The 24,730-nt window shown below is 43.5% G+C and overlaps 1 protein-coding gene across 6 annotated transcripts in view; it reads left to right on the forward strand.

The window, feature by feature from the left end:
* Positions 1-7,760: 7,760 nt before the first annotated feature.
* Positions 7,761-24,730, forward strand: part of RPN2 (ribophorin II) — a 37,400-nt gene continuing 20,430 nt past the window's right edge. Inside the window, exons 1-4 of one of the 6 annotated variants that reach the window (XM_085846955.1) lie at positions 7,761-7,915; positions 17,471-17,652; positions 18,057-18,152; positions 23,392-23,567. In XM_085846955.1, coding sequence (XP_085703081.1) covers positions 7,903-7,915; positions 17,471-17,652; positions 18,057-18,152; positions 23,392-23,567 — 467 coding nt within the window. In that variant the 5' untranslated portion in view covers positions 7,761-7,902. Of the gene's footprint in view, positions 7,916-8,709; positions 8,744-15,608; positions 16,026-17,470; positions 17,653-18,056; positions 18,153-23,391; positions 23,568-24,730 lie in introns of those variants that run through there. The other 5 variants (XM_085846954.1, XM_085846953.1, XM_085846950.1 and 2 more) reach the window with 5 other exon arrangements.

The raw sequence follows: 24,730 nt of genomic DNA on the forward strand, positions 1-24,730 counted from the left end.
CATGGGAAGAATTACTTTAAATTCTTACAACACAAAGAGCTTAGAACAATGATACTAGTCTTATGCAAGCAGATAAACAAAACGAATGAAGAATGAGTGAGCAGGATGAGCTCTTTATTGATGTGCAGTCCAAGTTACACCCCTCTGACAAGTGAGCAAGTGACGAGCCATTGGCACAATACAAGCTCCTCTCCTATCCTGGTTGAAGGAGTGGCGATTGAAGGAGTGAGGATTGAAGGAGTGACATGCCACTTGCCAACTTTTGTTCGCGGATATTTTCATTTACACACAGTTTTGTGATTTTTTTTTCTGGAATCGTGGCTTCGAGTTACACCAGTATGCCAAATTGAAACTTTTTAGCCTACCTAGAAAGTACGAAACATTCATATGAATGAGTGGGAATGGTGAGGAAAAAGCTTTGCAAATCTAATCATTCCGAAAGGTTAACCAATTGCTTTGCAGTTGTGAGTTGGTGCCAACGTTGTGAGCAGAGAGCATGGAACGTAGTGCCATCTAGTGATAGTCATCACAACTGCATCACTAATAAGTGTCTGGTTTGTCCACCCTCTTTGGTAGAGCGGGGTCAAATGTATTTGATCCATCATAATTAACATCTCAAAAACTAGATGAGCCGTTTACAGCCAAAGCAGTAAAACAAGTCTGTTACCTCTTGTCTGCCAGATACTTAGTGACATGGGGAGCCAAATATGGTGAAGGTCCAGGGAGAGCTGTTGACCTCCTGGTATGAATCGGGTGTGGAGGACTTGGAAGCAATTGCTCCACCGCGCAGGAAGGAGCTGTCAGCCATGACCTTAGGAACACTTGCAGGAAATGAATGTGGCCCGGCTCGCTGTGACCGCAGGTTAGAGAGGAAGGCACACTGTAAACACTGGTTAGGGTGGGAGTGAGCAGGCGGCAGAGACCAATTCCCCTGACTTGGCTTTCTTGGAGGCATCAAGGAGATAAAAGATCAGACATTAGTGCTGGAGCGTGTTAAAGACTTGTCATACTTGTTTTATGAGTATCTTTTTATTTATTGATTCATAACCACTTTCTTTAATGAGCCTCGACTTCTGCACATAAAGACATAAATAAATAAATAAATGTTTTTGTTATTCCAGTACACCTGACTTTTGTAGGGATTAAAAAAAAGTTTTTTCAAGATTAAAATAAATTCTTGTTGATATAAGAACACTTTTAACTGTCGTGAGATCATCAGCATCATCAAGTAGAGTTGAAGACCCTGAGCAAGTTCCACCCGAATTCACACCGTGCAACATAAACTTTCATGAGAATGTAAAACCGAACAAGATTAATGGAATTGCAACTCGATAACCAAGGAACCAACCCCACTCCCCACGACGACCTCCTCCTGATGGGTCTATTCGTACACCTGAGTGAGTCTGTTACCAAATGGTAAAACGGATTGAAACCAGGTGAAAATGTTCCATCGGGTGATGCATAACTCGTCAGTTTCGCCTTTGGGGACATTAAACTGGCTCCACTTAGGAAACCCCAGATCCTGAAGTATGCATCGCAGGGGGAGACCTTTGGACCAGTACACCATATCGAATTTCAAATCCATGCCTTTAGCCTCGAAGGGTGCGTCGGAATTCGCGATACCAGCATTATAGTGATAGAGGACCTTCTTAGTCTATCATTTCCTTGGCTTCACCTCGTATAATAGTACTGCAAAATGGTATGGAATCGAGGAATACCAAGATGGATCTGCAGTCATGTGATATGACTTTCCACCCTGCGGCTGGATCGCAAATATGAGACCGTGAGACCGCCTCTCGTGTTTCCAGCACCGATACTATAAAGAATGACGTCTCTCACCAATAAACCAAAAATGGGGAATCTGTAATTATAAATTATAATGGATCAAGTAACAATTGGTAGAGCATTCAAAAAAATTGGGAATATGCTCACCTGTGTGCTCTAACCTGCCTCATGTGTCTTTTGTACTGTGGTCTGTCCAGTCAAAGTGCTGGGGAATGTCTGTTTTGATCGCTAATACATATTTATTAATCATTACGTATGCATGAACATATTGCAGAAATTTGATATATTCCTCACCGCTCACCCCATTGTCCACGCAACGTCTTCTCCGACTGTCACCTACGTCCCCATTTCGTATGTGGTAAATAAATGAATCGATGACAACGAAAACCAAGTCTTCTTTTTTCAACCACGCTGTTCACCATCATTTCATGGTCTCTCTACTTTCCACCTTTGAGGCCGTGACCTTTTCACCTGTAAATCCTCTCCTCGAGGTAAGGTGCATATCCGCATGTTCTTGTTTTCCTGTTTCTGCTTCACCACACGTCTGTCCGTCCAACCGTTGACCCTTTGCTCCTTGTTCTTCCGCTCTTCCATGACTTTTGATTGCCTGTACATGAGTGTATGCACTCCATCATGCAAGTACAAATACAACAACATTAATTATTGTAAGTACTGCACAATAAAACCTGTATATTAAAAGAGTTTGAGAACGAATGTTTTACTGGGAGGGCTAAAACGACTTGCAGGCCACCCTCTAGTTTACTTTGCAGATGCTCTGCGACATGCCGGTGGAGCCTTGTGCTCTGGGGACAGCAGACTCCCTGGGTTTATAGAGAGATATCACATTCCACGTCTGTGTCCCTCCAATCCTCCGCGACGGCGTGCTTTTAACTTATACCTTCCCTTATATAAAACACAGCGTGTATCTGTGCCTTTATTTGTCTGTCCCCCTTCATAAGGATGATGTAAGTCGGGTTTTAAAGGCCATTCTTTTAACAGGATTGTGTGTTCACTATGCTCTATTTTTGAGGATAAAAAAACTCGAAAAACAATTTCCATAAAAGAGCAATTATGTTTCTTCAATTGGAATTGTAGACAGTGACTTGCAAACCGAGCCTCAAGGGTGGTGTACAGGAGCATTTTATATGTATAAAAAATAACTACAAATACAAGGCACATGGAGGTGAAAGTCACTGAACATGATGTGCAAGTGTTCATTTACTTCCGGAAGGTGTCTCATACATATAGAAAATATAGAAGCGACCTGACGCTAGGCCGAGGCTTCAGACTTTGGCATACTCCCGAAGCTGTAGCGTTGAAACGAAACGTCCCAGAAGATAAAGAAAATAAGGTCACATTTGTACATGCAGTGTTTTAAAATAATGCATCTTGTTACGAAACATCATGTCTTCCGGTTTAATAAAATTACTCAAACCTGTCATTTTTGACAGGCTTTTATACCAGTTTCTTATGAAGATCGACACTTATGGAAAAGCGAGGTGACAGTGTCAAATGGTATCAAAACGACAGTGGGGCAGTGAGCCACCAGTTGGAGTCAACATAGTGGGGGTGCAAAAGATTGCGGGTGTGGATGGGGCTTTTGGGGATGCAATAAGGTAATATAACGATCTTTCAGAAGCAATAGGGTGAGACTATGAGATTTGCCCAAAATGAAATAGATGTTTCATTTATCACACCAGCACATAGTGGTATGAAGCACTGTACTGTGTACAGCATAATCTGGAGTCATTTTCAAAAAGGGAAGTCGTTTATGGAATTGAGGAATGAGACTGCCCAAGATACTGCCTTGAGGCACTGCTTGAGCCTTCACTGAGAGAATATCGAAGGTTACATTAGTAGCAAAGCATTGACTATGTAAGTTTTGGGAGTTAGAAATCCAGGGATGAAGGTAGCCTTGTATGCTACAGGCAGTGAGCTTGATATGTTTTTGATACAGGCAGAGCAGGATGCCAGACTGTGCCAAATGCTTGAGATATGTTCAGGGAAATGGTTAATACCTCTTGTTTGAGATATACAGCATCTGATCATTGAGTGACCTGGATGACTGGGACAGATACGGCACTCATGGTCAGAAATCAGGCTAAATGAAAAAGAGGAAAGACTTGATATTGCCAGCAATCATGCCAGCAATTCCATATCCGTGACTTTTCTTGCATTGGAGTCCATAGTTGAGAAGATTTGTTTTTGCACTCTTCTTGTAAATGGGAGTGGTTTGGGCAGACTTCCAGGCAGGTGGGAGGTGGCCAAAGAATAACAGGTTGAAGAAAGCAGACAACGGATAAGCAAGAGTAGGACAGCAGGATTTCAGAACATGGGCAATTATGCCATCAAGGCCCTTCACTGATTAAAAGAGAGCCTACTTGGCTTCACACACATTTCTTGACAGCTTTTTCTTGCTCCATGGGACTTCTTCTTGGAACTTCTTGAGACTTGAGAGCTTATTGGGACAGCTTCTTGGGTTCTTAGCACTTATTGGACATTCGCTTCTTGGACAGTTTCTTGAAGAGACGGAGATAGCTTTGCTCGTTACCTTATTAAGTGTGAAAGACATTTAGTCGAGAAGGCAGTTAGTATGAGGTGGTGAGGTGGTAACCGAGCAGAAGAGGATGTGTACTCAAGATTTGGAGGCACACCTTGAGTTGAAGAACTCTACCATGTCTCAAACAGTCTGAGGTGATATCATTTGAAGTGAGTGAGGAGATGGAGGGAGAGCATACACCAGGACTTCAAGGAAGGAGACTCATTGGAAAGTTCAGCCTTGAGATTAGCAAGATGATGTTCTCTAGATTGCCTAACAATGGATACACACAAGTCACGAACCTGTGGAGTGATCTCAAGGTTCCTGCAGTCGGGTTAGCCTCCATGTTGAAAAAGCAAACTGTTTGACCACAACTGCTTCACCACAGCATTGAATGTACCAGGATGGATAGGATAGCCACAGACAGGACGGGACAATTCAGTGCATGAGAGAGACTTGGTTTTTGTGGAAGTATTCCTCAGGCAGAAGCAATATCAGATGCTGTGAAGATGGCAGCCAAATCCTTTTGTGAGTGGGCAGATTATAGTGTCTGCCAGTTGGTATGTGACACAGCCATATTCTGTATCTTTGAGGTTGCTCCCAAACAATAGCTAGGGAGATATGGGCTTTGACACAAAGTGGTCAGATGAGTCAAGAGGGGCAGTGGAGGAACAGTAGAAATTGGATGGAAGATTTTGTAGTATTTCCAATTCAAGGAGGGTGGATGTACCCAGTTGTAGAAATCTAGGTTGGATAGTTTACATATTAGATGAGATCAAGAGTTGCAGAAGGCCTATAATTGGGTGCAATACCATGTAGCTGGTTCCTGGTGTGTGGATGAGGGCTTGAGAGAGATGTGGGGAGTGCACACATGAAGAGGTTCACGGTCGTTGACTCATACTTACTGCAGATGAGGTTTTTTTTTAATTGATCCCAAGTTCTACTAAACAAAGACAGACAACAAGGCCATGCCTGGTAGAGGGAAGATTCGTTAACAATTATGACTGAATAATGATTAATAATGATGAATGACTGAAATTATTGGTTTGGACCGGAACACACGAGGCCTAGGGCCTTGGGTCATGTGATTCCCTAATGAAGGCCACTCCATGCCTGAAACGTCGGACCTTCTGAGCCTTTTTGTAGTTCTTGACGAAATATGTGCCTTTTATGCTCTGGAGGTGTCACATGTCCTGTCAAATATCTATCCCAATTAAAAAAGGTTACATCAGAGTTTTAATTTGGAGATTCTAGCCCATGCTAATTGATGATTCATACACAGAGTAACCAAAGATCTGTTTGCACTTTATGTGTTTAACAAAAAAATGCATTTTGACTTGTTTGGCGTCATTAATTCGTTTATTTGACAATATGGGCAGATCACCAATAGAGGGCGATCAAAAACTGTAGGAGGGATGTGGGAGAGGAAGAGACAAGAGAAGAGAAGAGAAGAGAAGAGAAGATGGAAAAGGGAGAGGAGGATGGGGGGGGAGGAGGCAAGATGTGAGGGGAGTGGGGAGAGAATGGGAGGGGGAGTGGGGAGAGAATGGGAGTGGGGACAGGATGGGAGGGGGAGTGGGGAGAGAATGGGAGAGGATAGGAGTGGGGAGAGAATGGGAGTGGGGAGAGGATTGGAGTGGGGACAGAATGGGAGTGGAGACAGAATGGGAGTGGGGACAGAATGGGAGTGGGCACAGGATGGGAGTGGGCACAGGATGGGAGTGGGCACAGGATGGGAGTGGGCACAGGATTGGAGTGGGGACAGAATGGGAGTGGGGACAGAATGGGAGTGGGCACAGGATGGGAGTGGGCACAGGATGGGAGTGGGCACAGGATGGGAGTGGGCACAGGATGGGAGTGGGCACAGAATGGAAGTGGGAAGGATTGGGGTGGAGGGAGGAGGGGGCAGGGGGGGGGGTTAGGGGACAAGATGGGAGTGGGGACAGAATGGGAGTGGGGCAAGATGGGAGGGGGAGAGGAGGGTGCAGGGGGGACAAGATGGGAGTGGGGACAGAATGGGAGTGGGGAAAGATGGGAGTGGGGACAGAATGGGAGGGCAGATAAGATGGGAGGGGGAGAGGAGGATGCAGGGGGAGGGGAGAGGATGGGAGTGGGGAGAGGATGGGAGTGGGGAGAGGATGGGAGTGGGGAGAGGATGGGAGTGGGGAGAGGATGGGAGTGGGGAGAGGAGGGTGGAGGGGAGAGGAGGGTGGAGGGGAGGGGACAAGATGGGAGGGGGAGAGGATGGGAATGGGGAGAGGATGGGAGTGGGGACAGGGTGGGAGTGGGGACAGGTTTCAGAGGAGGAAGGGGAAGAGGAGGAGGGGAGAGAGAGGTGGGGGAGGGGTTTGTATGGGAGGGGAGAGCATTGGGGAAAGGAGAGTGAAGGGGAGAGGTTGGACAGATGAGGAGGGGAGGAGGGGTCGGGTGAGAGACACAGACAGAGAGAATCTGTATTTTTATTTTTGAGAAAGATTTTATTGTCATATTTTTAAAATGCAATGTTTTATCATTTGAGAAACAAAAAGGATATTGGAATCAGTCGTTGATTTTTTTTGGAGTGGGTTGGCAGGACGACAAAGAGGTACACACACTCACCTTGAAGTGGTCCAGCCGAGGTTCGAATCCCAGCTATAAACTTGAACTGTCAACCTGGTGATTCATCAATGTGCGTGCCGTGCCGTCCCTCGCATGGACGTTCAACTGGTATCCCATTAGCCAGCATTAGTTGGTCGACGTTAAAGATCCCACGGTGTCCGTCACGAAGAGTAGGCGAGCTATCTTCGGCACCCTGAACAAATTACAAATTTCTGTTGTAACTACTTCGTCGAACGTCAGGCATGGCCAGTCAGTTCGTGAAAGACTTGACCCAATAACCTTCTCCGACGAACCCCAGAAGAACGTGGGAATAACTGTGGCTGTTGAAGATAGCCTCCTCAATGCTGTCACCCTGTCCATGACGTGCGTACGAACTCCTTCAGGCGCCTTAATTACACAGTCGTAAAAAAACAACAACCACCACCACCACCACCACTAATAAACAACCCAAGAACTCGTTGGACATGTCAAACATGCAATTACTTAAGATTCCTTTGATATATTTCATCGAAACCCCGAGAGACAAAAAGGTGAAGGAGGCGAAAGGTCAACACTCAGTGACGTCATGAGGCCGGAAAGACAGTCATCAGTCACGTGATAAATCGGTCGGGAACTTGTCACAAATAGCTCATCTTATCGTTTTTGTTTTTTTTTAATATCAAATAATTATTTTATGATGATGGTCGTTTGGACATTCAACTCATTTTTACACTTTCAGAAGAAGAACCCTTTTTGTGAGGTGACGGAATCCCAAAACAGGAACGAGGAAGGAAATCCCAAAATGACGTACGTCATCGCACTTCGTTATTTGATAAAAAAAAAATAGAAATAGTCTGTGGCGAATAATAAGGGAAAACACATATAGACCTCAGTGTGTATGAAATACGATTGAAGAAAAAAAACAAAATAGTGAATGTTGTCATTGGGCGGTGTATGATCTCCACGCAGTTGGCAGCTGGTGGCTTCCAGTCTTGACGGCGATGATTCATTCAGGTTTGGAAGCGTCTGTGCGGGGAAGTCTTCCCCATGAGCTTTGTGTTCATTACACGCAGACGTCCGTGTCAGGTCGGGGGCTCCGTGTCCGAATCCGACTGCGTCGTCTCCGCTCAGACGGGTCTCCGCGCACCGTTTGCATACCTCGGGCCTTGCAAGGCGCGCTAGGCCCGAGTCCACCGTTTGCATACCTCGGGCCTTGCAAGGCGCGCTAGGCCCGAGTCCATCGTTTGTATACCTCGGGCCTTGCAAGGCGCGCTAGGCCCGAGTCCACCGTTTGCATACCTCGGGCCTTGCAAGGCGCGCTAGGCCCGAGTCCACCGTTTGCATACCTCGGGCCTTGCAAGGCGCGCTAGGCCCGAGTCCACCGTTTGCATACCTCGGGCCTTGCTAGGCCCGAGTCCATCGTTTGTATACCTCGGGCCTTGCAAGGCGCGCTAGGCCCGAGTCCACCGTTTGCATACCTCGGGCCTTGCAAGGCGCGCTAGGCCTGAGTCCACCGTTTGCATACCTCGGGCCTGGCAAGGCGCGCTAGGCCCGACTCCACCGTGGAGCTTTCCCATTGGCTGCGCTAATGGCCGAATGAACACGGAGCGCATGTACCGGAGCGAACGCTGTAGGCCAGGAGCAAGACCCAGGGGAAAAAGGTCTTTCTCAACCCACACCACATACAATGTTTGTTTGCATATTCTGTTACACCAACCTCTCTGGAGCATTTCTACGGTGGGTGTCACTTCGAATTGTGGTATACGTTTTTTTTCTTCAGGCCATTTTGAATAGTGGGGGTCAAATCGAGTTTTCACACCAATATGAGAACAAGGTTGAAAGGTGGGTTCATTTTAACGACTGTATTTTCCTAACTAGTCGCTCGAATTTGACATGATATACATGGATGGAGTGAGAATGGATTATACTACAGGGACATTCCATGTCAAATCGTCAAAGAATCTGCCGTCATCTCTCAGATTTTTGTAAAACTTTGGGAACCAATTGGGACCCATGAAAAACGGCAAGAACTCAAATATTTTTGCTAACAGCCTCTTAATTAGTGAGATACAGACTAACGAACTTTGGACTAATTAGCACGACGTCGCGAATTCAAGTGGCCATATCTCTAAAAGTATGACACCCAGAGAGCTGGTTTTGGTGTAATTTTAAAGGTATTTTCATGCCCTATGAATTTGTCTGGGCAACATTCTCCTACCTCCAACCACAAAAAAGTTATCACAAAATATAAACTTCAATCGTGAATCCCCAAAAAAATGTATCCTTCAAATTTCCTCAAATTCATCCCAGAGGTACCTTATGATGTCAAGAAGCTTCCACATAAATTTTGTGCTGGGCACTCTAATAGTTTCTGAGATATGAGCAATTATGTACATGTACTTATGGCATATAGGTTCGAAAATCAGCATTTGTAATGTATTATACAATCATTCTAACCTAGCCATGACAGAGAACACAGGGAACAACCATCAATTGCTTTGAAGTATCATATACTTTCATTTTCAACTGGGCCTGAGGGGAAGAAACAAGTGCTGCTGTTGCTGCACTGAAGAGGAAATTGAAAGCTTAAGTCAGGTTAGTGAACACTGTGTACTTGAACTCACTTATTGATTGTATAATACATTACAAATGCTGATTTTCGAACCTATATGCCATACTTACATGTACATTATTGCTCATATCTCAGAAACTATTGGAGTACCCATCACAAAACTTATGTGGAAGATTCTTGACATAAGGTACCTCTGGGATGAATTTAAGGAAATTTGAAGGATACATTTTTTTGGGGATTCACGATTGAAGTTTATATTTTGTGATAACTTTTTTGTGGTTGGAGGTAGGAAAATGTTGCCCAGACAAATTCATAGGGCATGAAAATACCTTTAAAATGACACCAAAACCAGCTCTCCAGGTGTTATACTTTTAGAGATATGGCCATTTGAATTCGTGACGTCGTGATAATTAGTCCAAAGTTCGTTAGTCTGTATCTCTAATTAAGAGGCTGTTAGCAAAAATATTTGAGTTCTTGCCGTTTTTCATGGGTCCCAATTGGTTCCCAAAGTTTTACAAAAATCTGAGAGATGACGGCAGATTCTTTGATTATTTGACATGGAATGACCCTACATATAGGTTCGAGTTGCTATGGGTGGTGTAATATTAAGAATGTGTACATGTACATGGAATCCAAATAATGTGGAAAGAAGCATTCTCAGTAATTCTCTAATGAAAATTTGACACCAAAGTATCAAAATATCTGTTGCACAAATACACAATAAACCAACGACCATTGTGTCGTATTGATATTCTTCCAGTTTACATATGTGATTCAATTCCAGAACTAGAACGGGCATTCAGTAGATCGCATACCTTCGCCAACGCTACATTTTGCCCCCCCCCCAGAAACTGTTGATTGTGAGGGTATTTAATCCCATACCACATCTGCCATCTCATATGTGTTATGATGGCTTAAAAACATTAAATTTCCTGCTGTTTGACACTGATTCACGTACATTGTACAATTTCTGTATGAACTCCCTGACCTTTTTGAGTGTCGGTGTCAAGTCAATCTGATGACAAATGGTCACATTATAAGAAATAAGTTCAGTGACACCCCCCCCTCCCCAATGCTTTAAACTCACCAATAAAGTCACTGCCAAATATTACACATCACAGGATAGGGAATTGCATTCTAAACATTTTGAATCTACTTACATGCAAATTGTATAAGAATTGACCGCGTTATGATAATAAAGGTCGTTGACCCCCCTGACCTTTGACTCAAACCGCTAACAAAGGTAATGACGTCATTGTGTCATATCGTATATCACAAGATTGGGCATTGAATTCACAACATTTTGGCATTGGTTGCATGCAAATTGGATAAAAATCGACTGCACTATGGCAAAATGACGATTTTGACCTTTTCATGACCTCGACCTTGACCTTTGTACTCTTAATTTTGTAATTGGTATTAGAGTGTGGGGAACAGAACAGTCAACATTTTGGTGTTGGTTTCATGCAAATCGAATAAGAATTGACCGTGTTATGACTAAAACCGCACATTTTTCAATGTCGTGACCCCCCCCCTGACCTTTGACTCCCAACCGCTAATAAGGGTTATTACGTCATTGTGTCATGTAACATATCACAAGATGGGGCATTGAATTCTGAACATTTTGGCATTAGTTGCATGCAAATTGGATACAAATTGACCGCGCTATGGTAAAAAGACGATTTTGACCTTTTCATGACCTTGACCTTTGACCCGATCGCTCCCAAAATCTAATCAAATGGTCCTCGGATAATAACCAATCATCCCACAAAAATTGCTGCGATTCAGTTCAATACTTTTGGAGTTATGCGAATAACAAACAAACAAACAAACAAACAAACACACATATTCACAAATAAATAAATAAATACACAGCGATCAAAACATAACCTTCGCAACAAAGTTTGTGAAGGTAAAAAGGTGGCCTCATGAGGGGGGTGTGTGGCCCTTTGCGCAAACACGATCAATACTGCAACATTATTGATATGCCCAAGCCCTTCTGATATACGAGATAATACTATGTACCTCAATTTTTACAATCCTAGCAAGTTTAGTCACCATATCCGATTTACTCGAGATTGTGACTCCAGTGATAAATGTACAGTGGACAGATATACATATGTGGACTTTACATTGTTCTCCTGAGAGCACACACACCACTTCACTGATTAATGACACTCAATCAGTGCAAATCTAAATGTGTCCAACATGGCATAATTAAGAAGTCTAGTCCTCAGCTTCATCATCGTAACAGATGTTCGATGGAATGACAACTCCCATTTCTTCTGTTTTAAGCAAAATCTCCTTTGCCAGTCCGATGTCAATAGCCTCTATCTCATCGTAGGACGAACAGTTGCCCATTCGGTTAAGCAATGTTATCGGTTCCTTTGAACCAGTTATGTGACGAACTGCCATGGCGAGACTGGTGTGCTTCGGTGTCTTAACTCGTGCATGCGACGAGCAATGAAGTAGATCTTGCGCCACCATGATGACCTTCCTCTCATCTGATTGATTCTTGCATTCTGCCGGAAAGTTCCCAGCATTGTTACTATCATCAGCCGAAATTACCCAGCGTAAGAACCTGTTTTCACTGTCTGGTAAAAGTGATTTCGCTGTGATGAGACCAGATCGTTCGTGTTCAAAGGCTTGACAGGAATACCATTGCACTCAGCAATATCCCCTCTGATCAGCATCGCAGTACGAAACAGAAGTTTCGTGCGTTCTGTCTGATGCAAAACTTTTTCATCAGTGGAAGAATCTTCATCTTAATGGGGCTCAAATGTTTTTTTGAAGGCTGCATTCAGAACATCTTGCAGTGATATTGAGCTTGTATACATCAGTTCTGATTGCTCTCTAATTTGAGGCTGGTGGAATACCACCTCATCGCCAAAATGCCTCTTCAATCTGAGCTTCAAATGCTGCTTTGTGTAATTGATGGCCTTTTCGTGGTCAACACCGGGTGTTACTTGAAGACGTTGATATTTTTCGAGAAGATTGCGCATATCTTATTCCTTGCCATGCTTCAAATCTGTTTTAAGGCTATCAATTAAGTCCCGGAAAGCGCTGGTGTATTGATCTTCATTTTTGCTGGCCTTAAAAGTGCGATGTTTGATGTTTGACTTACTGGTGTACTTTGAAAAGCATACTTTGTGATATTTTGCTTCAGCTGCCACAAGGTCACCGTTTACTCCACGGATTATTTGCAACATATTGTTGTGGTTTCCGCCACATTCGGCTTGCGGACGACCGTTCTAGCTAAATCGCGGTTGTACGCCCACCGAAAGCCGCAATCCAGTCGTGACTTTCTGGATCAACGCCAAAATCCAGTCACGGATGCCTTAACGCATCATAAACTAGCCAATTATTCTGTCCACGCACTACAGGGTCGATCGCCGAATTATCGATGTACCTAATTATTCGCGCGGACCGAAATACCGGGACTTTATACCTCGGCGGGACCTGCACGAAAATGAGCCGCTTTAAGCGGCTCGTTCCGAATGCGAAGCCGAGCGGTTATAAATCGCCAAATACCATCGGACCGAATGATCACTTTTATCAGCCTTAAAAGCCAGTTAATTCCCCGAACACACCATGGCAGTCAATGGAGAAAGTGACGCAACGAGCGGGTTGACATTCAAACAATGGGTATTTATTTCCACCCTCGGCACGTAAGCAGTCAATGGGGGGAATGGGGACAGGACACGAGCAAAAAGCCTACAGCCGAGTTCTATCGGAATGCAAGTATATACAGGCACTTAACAACAATTCTACTTAAGGACAAGGCGCCACAGACTTTCATACAAAAACCCAAGAAAGAAAAAGACACAGGCTCGTAAGCCTTTAATATTCCTCAGAGCCGGGATGACCGAAGGGGGCTCCGAGAGGCCGGGCAGGTTATCTCGCCACCCTTGTGGCGACTCGATGGGTTTTTGTTCGGCGACCCTCGGTATCTGTCTCTCTGGCTCGTTGCCAACGCGGCAGCGGTTGTAATGGCGGCTTGGTTGCTCTCGGGCTGGCAGCTCGCCCGACTTTCCACGGCCGTCTCCTCGACGACTCGAACGAACTGCACTTCAACCGACTCAACAGCTCTCCAACCGCCAACCGACTGCCCTCAGCTCAACTGCTGCTCGCCCACCAACTGCCAGCTTCACCACTAACTCACCAACCGCCTTTCTCGGCGTTCCAACGCGGCCCTTTATCGGGTCCGGGGCATTCGCCCCTCCCTTCCCGGCGCGCGGGGGAAAATCCCAGGAGTGATCGGGCTTGCATCTTTTGTTGTTGTAATAACCGTCATCCTTGTTTAACGCCGTTCTGAGGCACCCGCCCCAACCGTCATTTCTGTTTTCTTCTCAGAATATTGGGGCGGAAATTGTTGAGTTGTTCTTTATTTGAAATAAAAGATAGAACAGAATAACGGCTAACTCAAAGATTCACAGCCCGGCACACGAAAAATCCCTTTATACATCGGTGGGGAAATCTGACCTGGAACATGCACTTATTGACATAACTGATCTTTGGGGAACCTAAATGGTGGTTTGCGAATTTCCACAACCGTAACAATATCTTCATCGCCTAAACCTTCAGCAAAATCCTTGATAGATTGACACACTTCAAATGTGCTAGCATTCAGCATTTCTGTCACTTTTTTGTGGGACCTATTCTTGCAGAACATGCACTTTGACCAGTCGACAAGACTCGACTGTGATCTGGACCGTCTCCCGAGCTGATCTGCGTCCATCGTATCCGATCCCGAAACTTCAGATGGCGACAGACATGGTCCTCTTCTCTTCGCAGTAATATCGAGATTGTGTTTGCTAGTGCAGGACTTGTAGCTATTTGAATGCCAGAATATATCCATGGTCTGTAGTCTCTGTAAATCTGGAATCAGTCGCTCATAACACTCATCTTGCCTGCACTGCAGTGCAGAAACGAGCCTCTCTATGGAAGTGCTCTGCCCCTTTCGAAGAACATCCTGTGAATCTTCTTGACAGAGTACACATTTGTCATAGTTTGTTCTCTTTCTCCGTTTTCGTGGTGGCAAAACAGGAAGCACGCAAGCACTGCTGGTATCGTCATCCATGTCTCCATCAAATCTACAAAATCATACGAAGTTTAATCCCTCACAGACTGCAGTCTGTAGCCCAGAAGACAAATTAGTAACAGGTCAAGATACTTCAAGATGAACGTCCAGGTACTTTTGGAACTGTTCAATTACCTGAAACGAAAATAAATGTTATTATAACTATCAGCAGAAAGTCATTACTCTTCAAAATGGTACATGTGCAAACCATAGATGTTTTAGGATACGTTCTTTGCCAACGTGGCCTCGCTACGTATATTTATCAGGCAAACTGTCTCAAGATCACAAATAATACATTTTGTACAGAGAACAGCACAAAAATTATGCATTCAACAGACATTCAGCAAACAGAGAAATACAAAACCACAAACACACTTTTTCTATTTGCCAGGTGAATTCTACTCCATGTTTGTTGCGTTCTGGGATTATACATATGAATTTCGACATACTTCACTGACAGTAATTTATATGTATGCACCAATCTCTTCTCTTTATATGCATGCATTGTATAATAATGGGAATGAACCATTTCAAAAGATACAATTGATTATAGCAACCCACCATGGATCACATTCTCCCATTGATGGAAAAAAAACTTTATTTGACCCCCAACCATACAAGATGGCCTGTAGAAAAAATGCTATACCACAATTTGAAGTGACACCCACCCTAAAACTTCTCAGGAGAGGTTGCCCTAACATAATATGCATTCAGACCTTGTATGTGGTGTGGGTTGAGCAAGACCTTATTTTAAGGCCTATATGGGAAATAGCTCCTTGACTTCTGGTTTACCTTTGATTTTACGTTAAACTCGAATCTCGTCCGTTCGACGGTTCGTGGGTGAACATTTACCTGCGATGATAGGTGTTTGTAATGGACCTGCTCTTGACATGATGCTTTGGGAGTTGCAGTCAATGTGCGTGAGTGATGAATGGTTTAATCATCGACTCTGTAATAGTTAATTAGTTTTACTATTTTCTATGCTCGTACCAGTCTGATGAAACATTTGTTTTGAATTCACGTGCCCTTGTTTGAGGGTCGGAGTTCCTTGAAAAGCTTGAGTGTGAGTGCCACGTGCGCTGCTCTGGGTGACCTTTGACCCAGATGGTGCAGAGGTTCCGCATTTACGTTTGTCCAGTTTGGGGTTCGATTCCCAACCCGACTATAAACTGTCAGATTAGTTTCACAGGATAGTGTCGCATCACAAAGTGCGCTGTCAGCTCGAATGGACGTTAAGCCGGGTGTCCCGTCTGCTGGCATTACCCAGTAGAAGTAATCTGCTTCTGGGCAATCTGCTGGCATTCCCCAGATGACCCAATGGTTCCCCCTCTTGAAGAGTAGGCGAGTTATCGCCGGCACCATGAACAAATTTCAAGTTGATGTCCATATTTGCTCCAGCCAAACGTCAGGCCTGGCCATCCAGTTCGTGAAAGACTCGGACCGACGCTTTCACCTGCCGACTCCACAAGAAGGTGGGAATGGTTGTGTCCAAAGACGGTGTAGTGTAATACCAAGCCGTGGGTTGAATATTCTGATTTGCAGATGGTTTGAGCTTCCTTCACTGGAGAGCATCTGTTAGGAGGAGAGGTAGAGAGAGAGAGGTAGAGAGGTATATGCACATGTGCTTCATTGTGCGTCATCCATTGAACTGTTCTTTGTGCCTTTTTGAGTAACATGACCAAAAGACCTTTGATGTGACTGATTTGCTATTTTGAACCCACTCATGAATTCCCAAGTGTTTGCGTCATCAGATGGTGTCGGTGATGATATTATTGGAATTATTAATATTATTAAAGACTAATTTCATACGATGATGCCGAAGCACATCAAACCAGACCAGAGATGTGGCCTCTCTCTCTACTCTAATTTTTTTGTCCTGCCTTTCTTCTGGTCCTGCTCCTTTTTCTCTCAGCCCATTTGACCCTTTTCAACAACTCAAGGAGGAAGGGAGAGTGTGGGAATGAGGGAGAGCGTGTGGGGAGTGGAAGGGAAGGAGAATGTGGGAGGGAAGGATGCTAAAGGGAGTGTGGGAGGGAGGAAGGGGCGGCAGTGTCGGGATGGAGAGTGATAAAGTAGAGGCAGAGAGCGAGGGTAGAGGAAGAGTTTTCCTTTATGATTTGTGATATAATAAGGATATCCACATTTTTGAGCTTTTGGTAGAAATTAAGTTCTTCATTTTTGCTCACTTGGACTTGTGCGATCAAGCAGTGTCTGAAGGTCAGTCAGTCAGTAAGTCAGTCAGTCCGTAAACACTTCAGCCATTATCGCTTGAACCAAGCAAACACACGATTTTGATGAAACTTGGCCACAAGTTTCATATCTGATGCCTAACGAAGGTGTATCTACCACATCAAAATCTGCACTCATTAAGAGGGTCGACGGGGAAGTGGGGGTGGCAGAAATGGTTTTGCTCTCTTCTCCAAAACTACACACATGATTTCGATGAAACTTGACCCCAACATTCTTCACCCATGATCTACCAAAGTGTATTGACTCTTATTGACTGCATTTAGAGACCGATGAATGTTAATGGTTGTAATGGATCCAAGAAAGAGGTGGTTTTGTGAGTGTTAATAAGGGGTTGGGGTCGGGGAGGGGGGGGAGGTTGTGCTTAAATCTGTTTTTCTTTTGCGCTCCTGTGCAATGGGTGCAGAGTTGGCAAAAGTGTCTCTATTGAAATATAATTTCAAAACGTTCAATAATTCATTTCCACTTTGAAGGGATTTATTGTTGTTTTCCTGGGATGAGTCTACCGAGCTATCTGCATGGTTATGTGCATGCAAAGGTGAAGATTTGAGAGAGGGAGTGGTGCGTTTACCATACATTGTATTGTAAAACTCTATCCTGTAAAACTTTTTCCCAAGTCCTGTACACCAACATCGTTGCCTTTTTTTCTTTTTTCTTTCTTTCTTTCCAGGGATCCTTTTGATTGCAGTGGTGGTGGCGGTAGCGAACGCGCTTATACCACGGCACTATTTCTCTCCAGCTGATGTCGAGCGACTCGAGGCCAGTTTACGAAGGCCGTATGACAGCTTGGAGGATGCATATCATTCCACTATTGGTCTCAAGGCCCTGGGAAAGAAGCCTTCCGATGCCAAGGTATCTAAAGTGGTTGAATTGATAAATCCAGACAAAATTCCAAGGGATTTGCTGTTGTTGTTTTCTCATTTGTGGCTCTTCCTCATTTTTTCCAAACTCTGGTCCACATTTTACGGCTGTCTTCAAATCTAACTGGCTTGTCTCTGAACAATGCAGGGCTGTTGCTCTTATTTGGTGACATCAAACTGCAAATAATATGCAAGTTTTTATTTTCCAATTATATTTCACACTTCTGATTTCTTCTCTGCATGTGAACGACCCGTTGTCTAAAATCACAAGTTTCTCATTTCTGGCTGGCGCACCTGCCACCATCAGCTGCCTTGAATATAACGTTGGTGTAAACGCAACAAGCATAACTGTATACGAACATGATGCACGTGATGTTTTTATTTTTTTTTGTGCAGGCCTTGTGCAATTTTGTCAAATCTGCTGGTGAGACAGAGGATGCGCAATCACTTTTCTACATAGCGAGTGTTAGCGCTGCACTGCCTGAATGCAAGGTAGGTGTGAGTCGTGAAACGTTTGTTTGTTTGTTCATTTATTTGTTTGTTTGTGGTGAACTAAAGGCTTGTGATTTAGCTTGTACACACTGCATATCATACGCAAGGTAAGGGCGACGCGTTTAGACGTCACAATACGTTTACATTAATTCTATTAATCGGCAGGCGATGGAGAAATTGTTGCAGTAAATGAGATCTGAACTTGGGATCCCATCATCATGAACCGAGATCTCATTAACAGTTCCAACCCATTTACTTGTATACTCGTGTCTGGATTATATGGTATTTCACCATGTGGCATGTAACGTAACCCCTGGGGGCCAAGTTAAATGATCAAAGAGATGCAGAAGCAGTTTTTTTTGTTATCTGGAATTATAATTCCAGATAAGGTATTGTCATCACGCACCGTCCATCCATCTCCTTTTTCGATTTCTCCGGCCAAACCGCTGGTCTGATCCGGCTGAAATTTGACAGCAAACTTCCTCTCCTGACTAGTTTCAGGAATTGCAAAGCTTGTCATCGGTGAATGACCGAAAGTGTGTCAAAATGGTGGGCCCACAAAATTCCTTCCAAAATCTTCTTCTGATCCACAAATCAGAATGCTACCAAATTTTCGGTTACAGCATTAGGATAGGGTCCTGATAAATTGCGGAGTCCATGCTAATCACGTGACCGGAAGTGTGTCAAAATGGCAGACCTGGTAAATCCTTGGAAAAATCGTGTAAATTCCTTCAAAAATCTTCCTCTCCAGACCCACCAGTCAAAATGCTACCAAATTTTGGTTACAGCATTAGGCCAGGGCCCAGATAAGCTACAGGTCCAGTGGTCGTATTTATTTATTTTTTTCTTTTTGCAAGTTTAATTGTAATATCTTCACAGTTCTTTCGCATATTCTACCTACACATATCTCAAATTCCAAAGCTATTTAAGGTACCGGTAAATCTTCTGTAAAGCCCACAAAGTCCTTGTTTCCTGTGTCGCTGTGAAATTGCTGAAGCACCTCTGAGTCGGCAAGTATGGGTCTGTTGCAATCCATATCGTCATCACTCTCGTCCTCTTCTTCTCAAGAAATATCCCACTTTTTCATTAACTTTCAGTATGAATTCAGTCATGAAACTTTTACATTTTCGCTTACTTGTACTGACAGTAGACATTAAATAGCAGGGGCTTGTGATGGTATGGACGATTGTGTGGAAAGATATCTAAAATTCAACAGCTTTCAAGGTGCTTATACATTTGTAGTGGATGCGCAGCATGGTTTCCGGTCATATCGGTACCGGAGGCCATGCTGGTTTTTTAAGACTTCTGTTCAGAAAATCCTCATTTTTCAACAACCCTTTCTCAAAATATTCATCTGAAATGTCAATTGGTCACCTTCTTGTTGCTTTAATTTTTCAAACAAACTTTTAACCTTTTCCATAATATCCAGCTGGCTCAGGAGTATATTCCGCTCGTTTTGGCCCTTAATCCACACGGACAACAGTGTCTCCATTCGCTCCATCACACTGCTTCTACTACATGTCACCTTAGTTGTGGTCAAAGGCATCACATTTTGGGCAGTCGCTCGAATTTTGTCTAAAAATGTAAAAATTGTTCTCACCGTTGTCGGTGCAAACACTACGGCACTAGCAAATTGTCGCATGCAATATCCACTGCCCGATCACCTGAATGAAGCGCCTTATCACCTTCATAATTTGCTCCAGTGTTGTACTTTAACAAAACACTTTGCTTTCAGAAGCAACATGAACATTAGATGGGTGTTTTGACACCATATTTAACATGATGCAATCACTATACAACAGTAAAAACAAAAGCAAGCACTATAATGCTGTGATGCAGCGGGAGATAAATGAAAATAGCATGTCAGATGTTGCGTCCCTCGAATGGTGCGGTGCTTTAAAGAAGAATTTTTTTACATTGCATGAATGTGTTTGTGTCCCTGAGATGTGTTGGTTTTCTTAGATGTATTTGTGCACCTTTTTAGCGTTTTTGTTAAAAACCAATTGTTAAATATTGTGGAAGGAGCATTCCTGGAAAGTGCATCTTGCCCCTATAACTGGACTCCACTGCTTTACCTACCTCTTATAAAATATGACTTGAGGCCACCGATAACGAGCAATTTGATTTGCAGTGCAGATACTTTTGCCCTCAGGTCGTGTGGTGTATTCAAAACTTGAGAGACAATTTAAAAGCATTTGTGGTGAAACATGTGACAAGCAAGTTTTGTACTGTATACAGCCAGTACTGTATTTCAAATGATGCTATCACGAAGCGGGATATCACGGTATACAGTGGCCTGCAAAAGTATCCACCTCCTCCTCCAAAGTTTTTGCATTTTGATGTCACTGAGATTAATAGCCCCTGTTGGACTTGGTCCGAAACGGGGGCTGGTGGATTTGGTCTCAATTTTAATGTGTGTGCGTGCATGTGAGCATCCACAACCGCATCTCGGATATTTATTGGCCGATTTTATTCGTACTTGGCACAAAGATAATACATGTTGGTATACGTATGCACATCATTTTGTTTCACCATGCGATCAAAGATGACCGACTGGCGGCCATTTTAGTTGTAAAAAAGCCCCCATGTTGAACACGTCCTCAACCATTTCTTGGACATGCATTTACCGATCTTGTTTTAAACCTGGCACGCAGATAATGAATGCCTTACATAAGCATGTCATTTCTTTTTGAGATCAGATCCAATATTGCCGACTGGCCGCCATTTTGTTACTTTAATGTTTCCCCAACCATTTCTTGGACATGCATGTTCCGATTTTGTTCAAACTTAGCAAATATCACGTGTCACAAATGTTCTTGTATGTCACATGACCACTCAAGTCAGATGCACACACACATAAATCTTGTAAATATGGGCTAGCCCTTTAACTCCGTACAGTAAAATTACTAAAACCACAGGGGCTATGACATTTTATGTCTTTTTTTTATCCTTGTTTCACGATGCTTTCAAATCAAATTTAATATATCGTCTTCACAAACTACTTCAAAGTGATAAAGCTTAAAAAATGTTGATAAAATGTGAATAAGTTAGATTAACAGAGAAAATGAGATTATTCTCAGCTTCATAAGTATTCAAACCCTTTGCATAATTAACGCTAAATCACTTCAGGAGCAAATTATTTGTTTGAAAGGTTACAAAATTAGTCAGACATAAAGTGGTGGAGAAGCACCGTTCAGGAGAGGGTTATAAGAAGATTTCAGTCTTCATTATCTCTTTGAGTATGGTGAAATCCATCATTAAGAAGTGGAAGACACATCACACCACCCAAATCAAGTCACCCATCCAAACTCAGCAGGAAACTGATTTGGGATGTCACTGTAAATCCAACAATGACTTTGAAAGATCTTCAAGGCACTATTTCTGAGATGGGGGTCAGTGTTCATTGATCAACAATATCCCCTTCCATTCACATAGCTGACCTCGATGGACAGGTGGCAAGAAAGAAGCCATTACTGAGAAAGACTCATCTATAAGCTCATATGGAGTTTGTGAAAAAAAAACATCTTAATGATACTGGAGGCATGTGGAGAAAAGTTTAGTGGTCAGACGAGACAAAAATTGAACTTTTTGGGCTTCAAATTCAAAGCGTTCCGTCTGGCCTAACGCTGCACATCACTCAGTCAACACCATCCCGACTGTCAAGTATGGTGGTGGCAGCATCATATTATGGGGCTGCTTTTCATCAGCAGGGACTGGCAAGGTTGTCAGGACAGAAGGGACAATGGATGGTGCAAATTACAGGAGAATCCTTGATGAAAACCTGCTTAAGTCAGCCATGAATCTGAAACTGGCTGGGAGATTCACACTTCAGCAGGACAATAATCTGAAGCACAAAGCTAAAGCCACACTGGAGTGGCTGAATAAGAAGAAAGTAAATGTTCTTGTGTGGCCCAGTCATAGTCCTTGAACCCAATTTAACATTTATGGTGAGACTTGAAGATTGCAGTCTATCAATGATCCCCATCAAACTTGGCAGAACGAGAGCAATTTTCACTTGAAGAATGGGCAAATATTTCACCATCTCACTGTGCAAAGCTGGTAGAAACCTACCCAAAAATACTCATAACAGTCATTGCTGCAAAAGGTGCTCCCACCAAGTACTGACCTATGGGGCTGAATACTTTTATAACCTGTGAATTTTGATTTGTACATGGTTTTTTGCAGGTATTCCTGACATGTAACCTCCTTCAATGATAACTGTTTCATTTGATCTCCTCAGTTATGAATATGAAAAGTTCATTTGGAAAAATTGTTTCTACATAATTGGTAATCCATCTAAACTAGCAGATACCCGTCCAGGACGGATCACAATACTCGGTTACGGTAGTTTCTTTGGATGTTTTGTGCCGCATTCAACAGCTCAGTTCATATTGGTGGCGTGTCTGGGTGCCCATGGTAGCGTTTGAGACCGGTTGCTTTAGGTTGTTGTCCTTGACACATAGTGCCGGATGAGTAACACGAACAATTTGACATATTCATCGTTTCTATATTACCTCCATCAACAGATTAACAACATGGCAGGATAAAAGTCGTAAATGCTGAGTTGAATAAACGTCCTGAACTCATGGACTTAGTTAAGTAAAGCACGTCACATGGGACCCGTCCGTCGGTTTGCCGCCGAATGCTACTGATTGTGACGTCATCGATTCCCTCTGAAAATTCTATCTATATTCGATTTTTTGAATCCGCTATCACCTGCGTAAATACATGGAACACATAATGTGAAGATGTCGTAAGTATGAACAGAATATGTTCGAAGAAAAGTGTGTTAGAAGTTCCAGACTTACGCCCATTATATTATGATGACTTGGCATTATTGGTCGGTCGTGAATACTTTTGCAGGTCTGTCTCCTCCCTCTCTCTCTCTCTCTCTCTCTCTCTCTCTCTCTCTCTCTCTCTCTCTCTCTCTCTCTCTCTCTCTCTCTCTCTCTCTCTCTCTCTGTATGTGTCTCTGTATCTCTATCTCTATCTCACTCTCTCTCTGTCTCTCTGTCTCTCTGTTTGTCTGTCTGTCTGTCTCTGCCTTTCTGCACATACACGTGATCCCCTTCCCCCTCCCCTCTCCATCCCCCGGTCGCTTCCGTAAGGAGCGGGTGTTTCTCGACATTTTTTAAAACCTATTTTGCTTCAATCCCCACTCACATGTCCAATATATTATGCACAGGGTGACTTTGGAAGTGAAAATGTCATTTTGTTTTGTTGTTATTATTTCACAAAGGTCACCCTCGGTCAAGATGTCCAGCAGCGGTTACTGGCGGGTATACACGAGTCGGCTCCAGTCTCTCAGGTGTACCATTCTGTCGGTGCTCTGTCCAGCCTTGGCCTACCCCTGTCTTCCCAGCAGTCCATTATTGCCCTTACTACAGGTCTGGCTCGGGAGGACAATCCCATCTCGTGAGTGAATACCATATCGTTCTTCAATTCGAGAGCACTTGTTAACTTACCCTTGTCTCATTTGAAGTATAAATGGCATTTTCCTATATTTTCTACAAAGTAATGTCGTCTTTTTGTAACAGTCCATATATATTTGGCTTGGGCGTCTTTAGCAATGGGATGCTGGGTGTGAGGCTCTTGGGGTTAGTTTGAGAGACCCCGTGCCTTGAAGTGGTAACACACACTCCCAAGATGTTTGAGGGAGATCCGTTTTTCTGTACAACTTGTCAGGCACTGCTGCGAATTAATGAAAAATTTGGCCGGCGTGATTCTCCGTGACACGGCCTTCTTGGTCATTTTCTCATCAGCACCACTTTTTTTCACGTACACCTCAAAGGGTTTAATCGCTCAGGGTAAAGCCACTCATCTAATTTCAATCGCAACAATTTTGTTCTTAATTGTGCTTGATTGCTTTTGAGACCTGCTGGTTTATTTAGTTTTCCTTGCTTTTCACTGACTTGCTTTTGCTTTCCTCGCTTAGTTGCTTGCCTTCGGAATAGCCAATAAGTCAGAGTTCCCGATAGGCCTCACCAAAGCGAGTCAAAAGCCTCTCGGGAGGTGTCACATCGTGTACAACGGCTATCTGATAAACCATCAATTGTTGCTTGAACAAGCGCTCGCTTCTCACTCGTGAGGGGGAAAAAACTACATTGTGCACTCGAGTCAGTTGTGGTAGGGTGTGGTCAACAACGATGACAGCCATAAGTCGAGCATTGATTTGCCATTTCCATACAAGTCTGTTTTCCAAATAATTGCAATCAAGGTAGCCATGCTTCCGTGCTTCTTAACATAACCTTGAACTTTTGTTTTAATGTCATTGCAAAATGCTCAAACTATTTATCGTTAAAGTTGTCGTGCTGCAGGGGAATTGGGATCTCGGTCATGAGAAGAAAAAGTTAATAATTGTGCTCTCTCTTCTGTGTAGCTTTATCTCGATGCTTGTTGGAGTTGGTGGTTAAAATGTCACATGTATCCAAGATTTTGTCTTGCCAATTTCTTAATAATTATTGCGGACGTCACCCACCCTATATCAACTACTTCCTGTTTCCCATCTGTGTCTCTTTTGCTTCGACAAAAAGTAAAAGTCGGAAACATCAGCACTTTGTGATCGTTTACGGCAGATA

This window comes from Eptatretus burgeri, chromosome 11, assembly GCF_056783735.1.
Source record: "Eptatretus burgeri isolate ZD-2024b chromosome 11, Ebu_testis_v1, whole genome shotgun sequence".
NCBI lineage: Eukaryota > Metazoa > Chordata > Myxini > Myxiniformes > Myxinidae > Eptatretus > Eptatretus burgeri.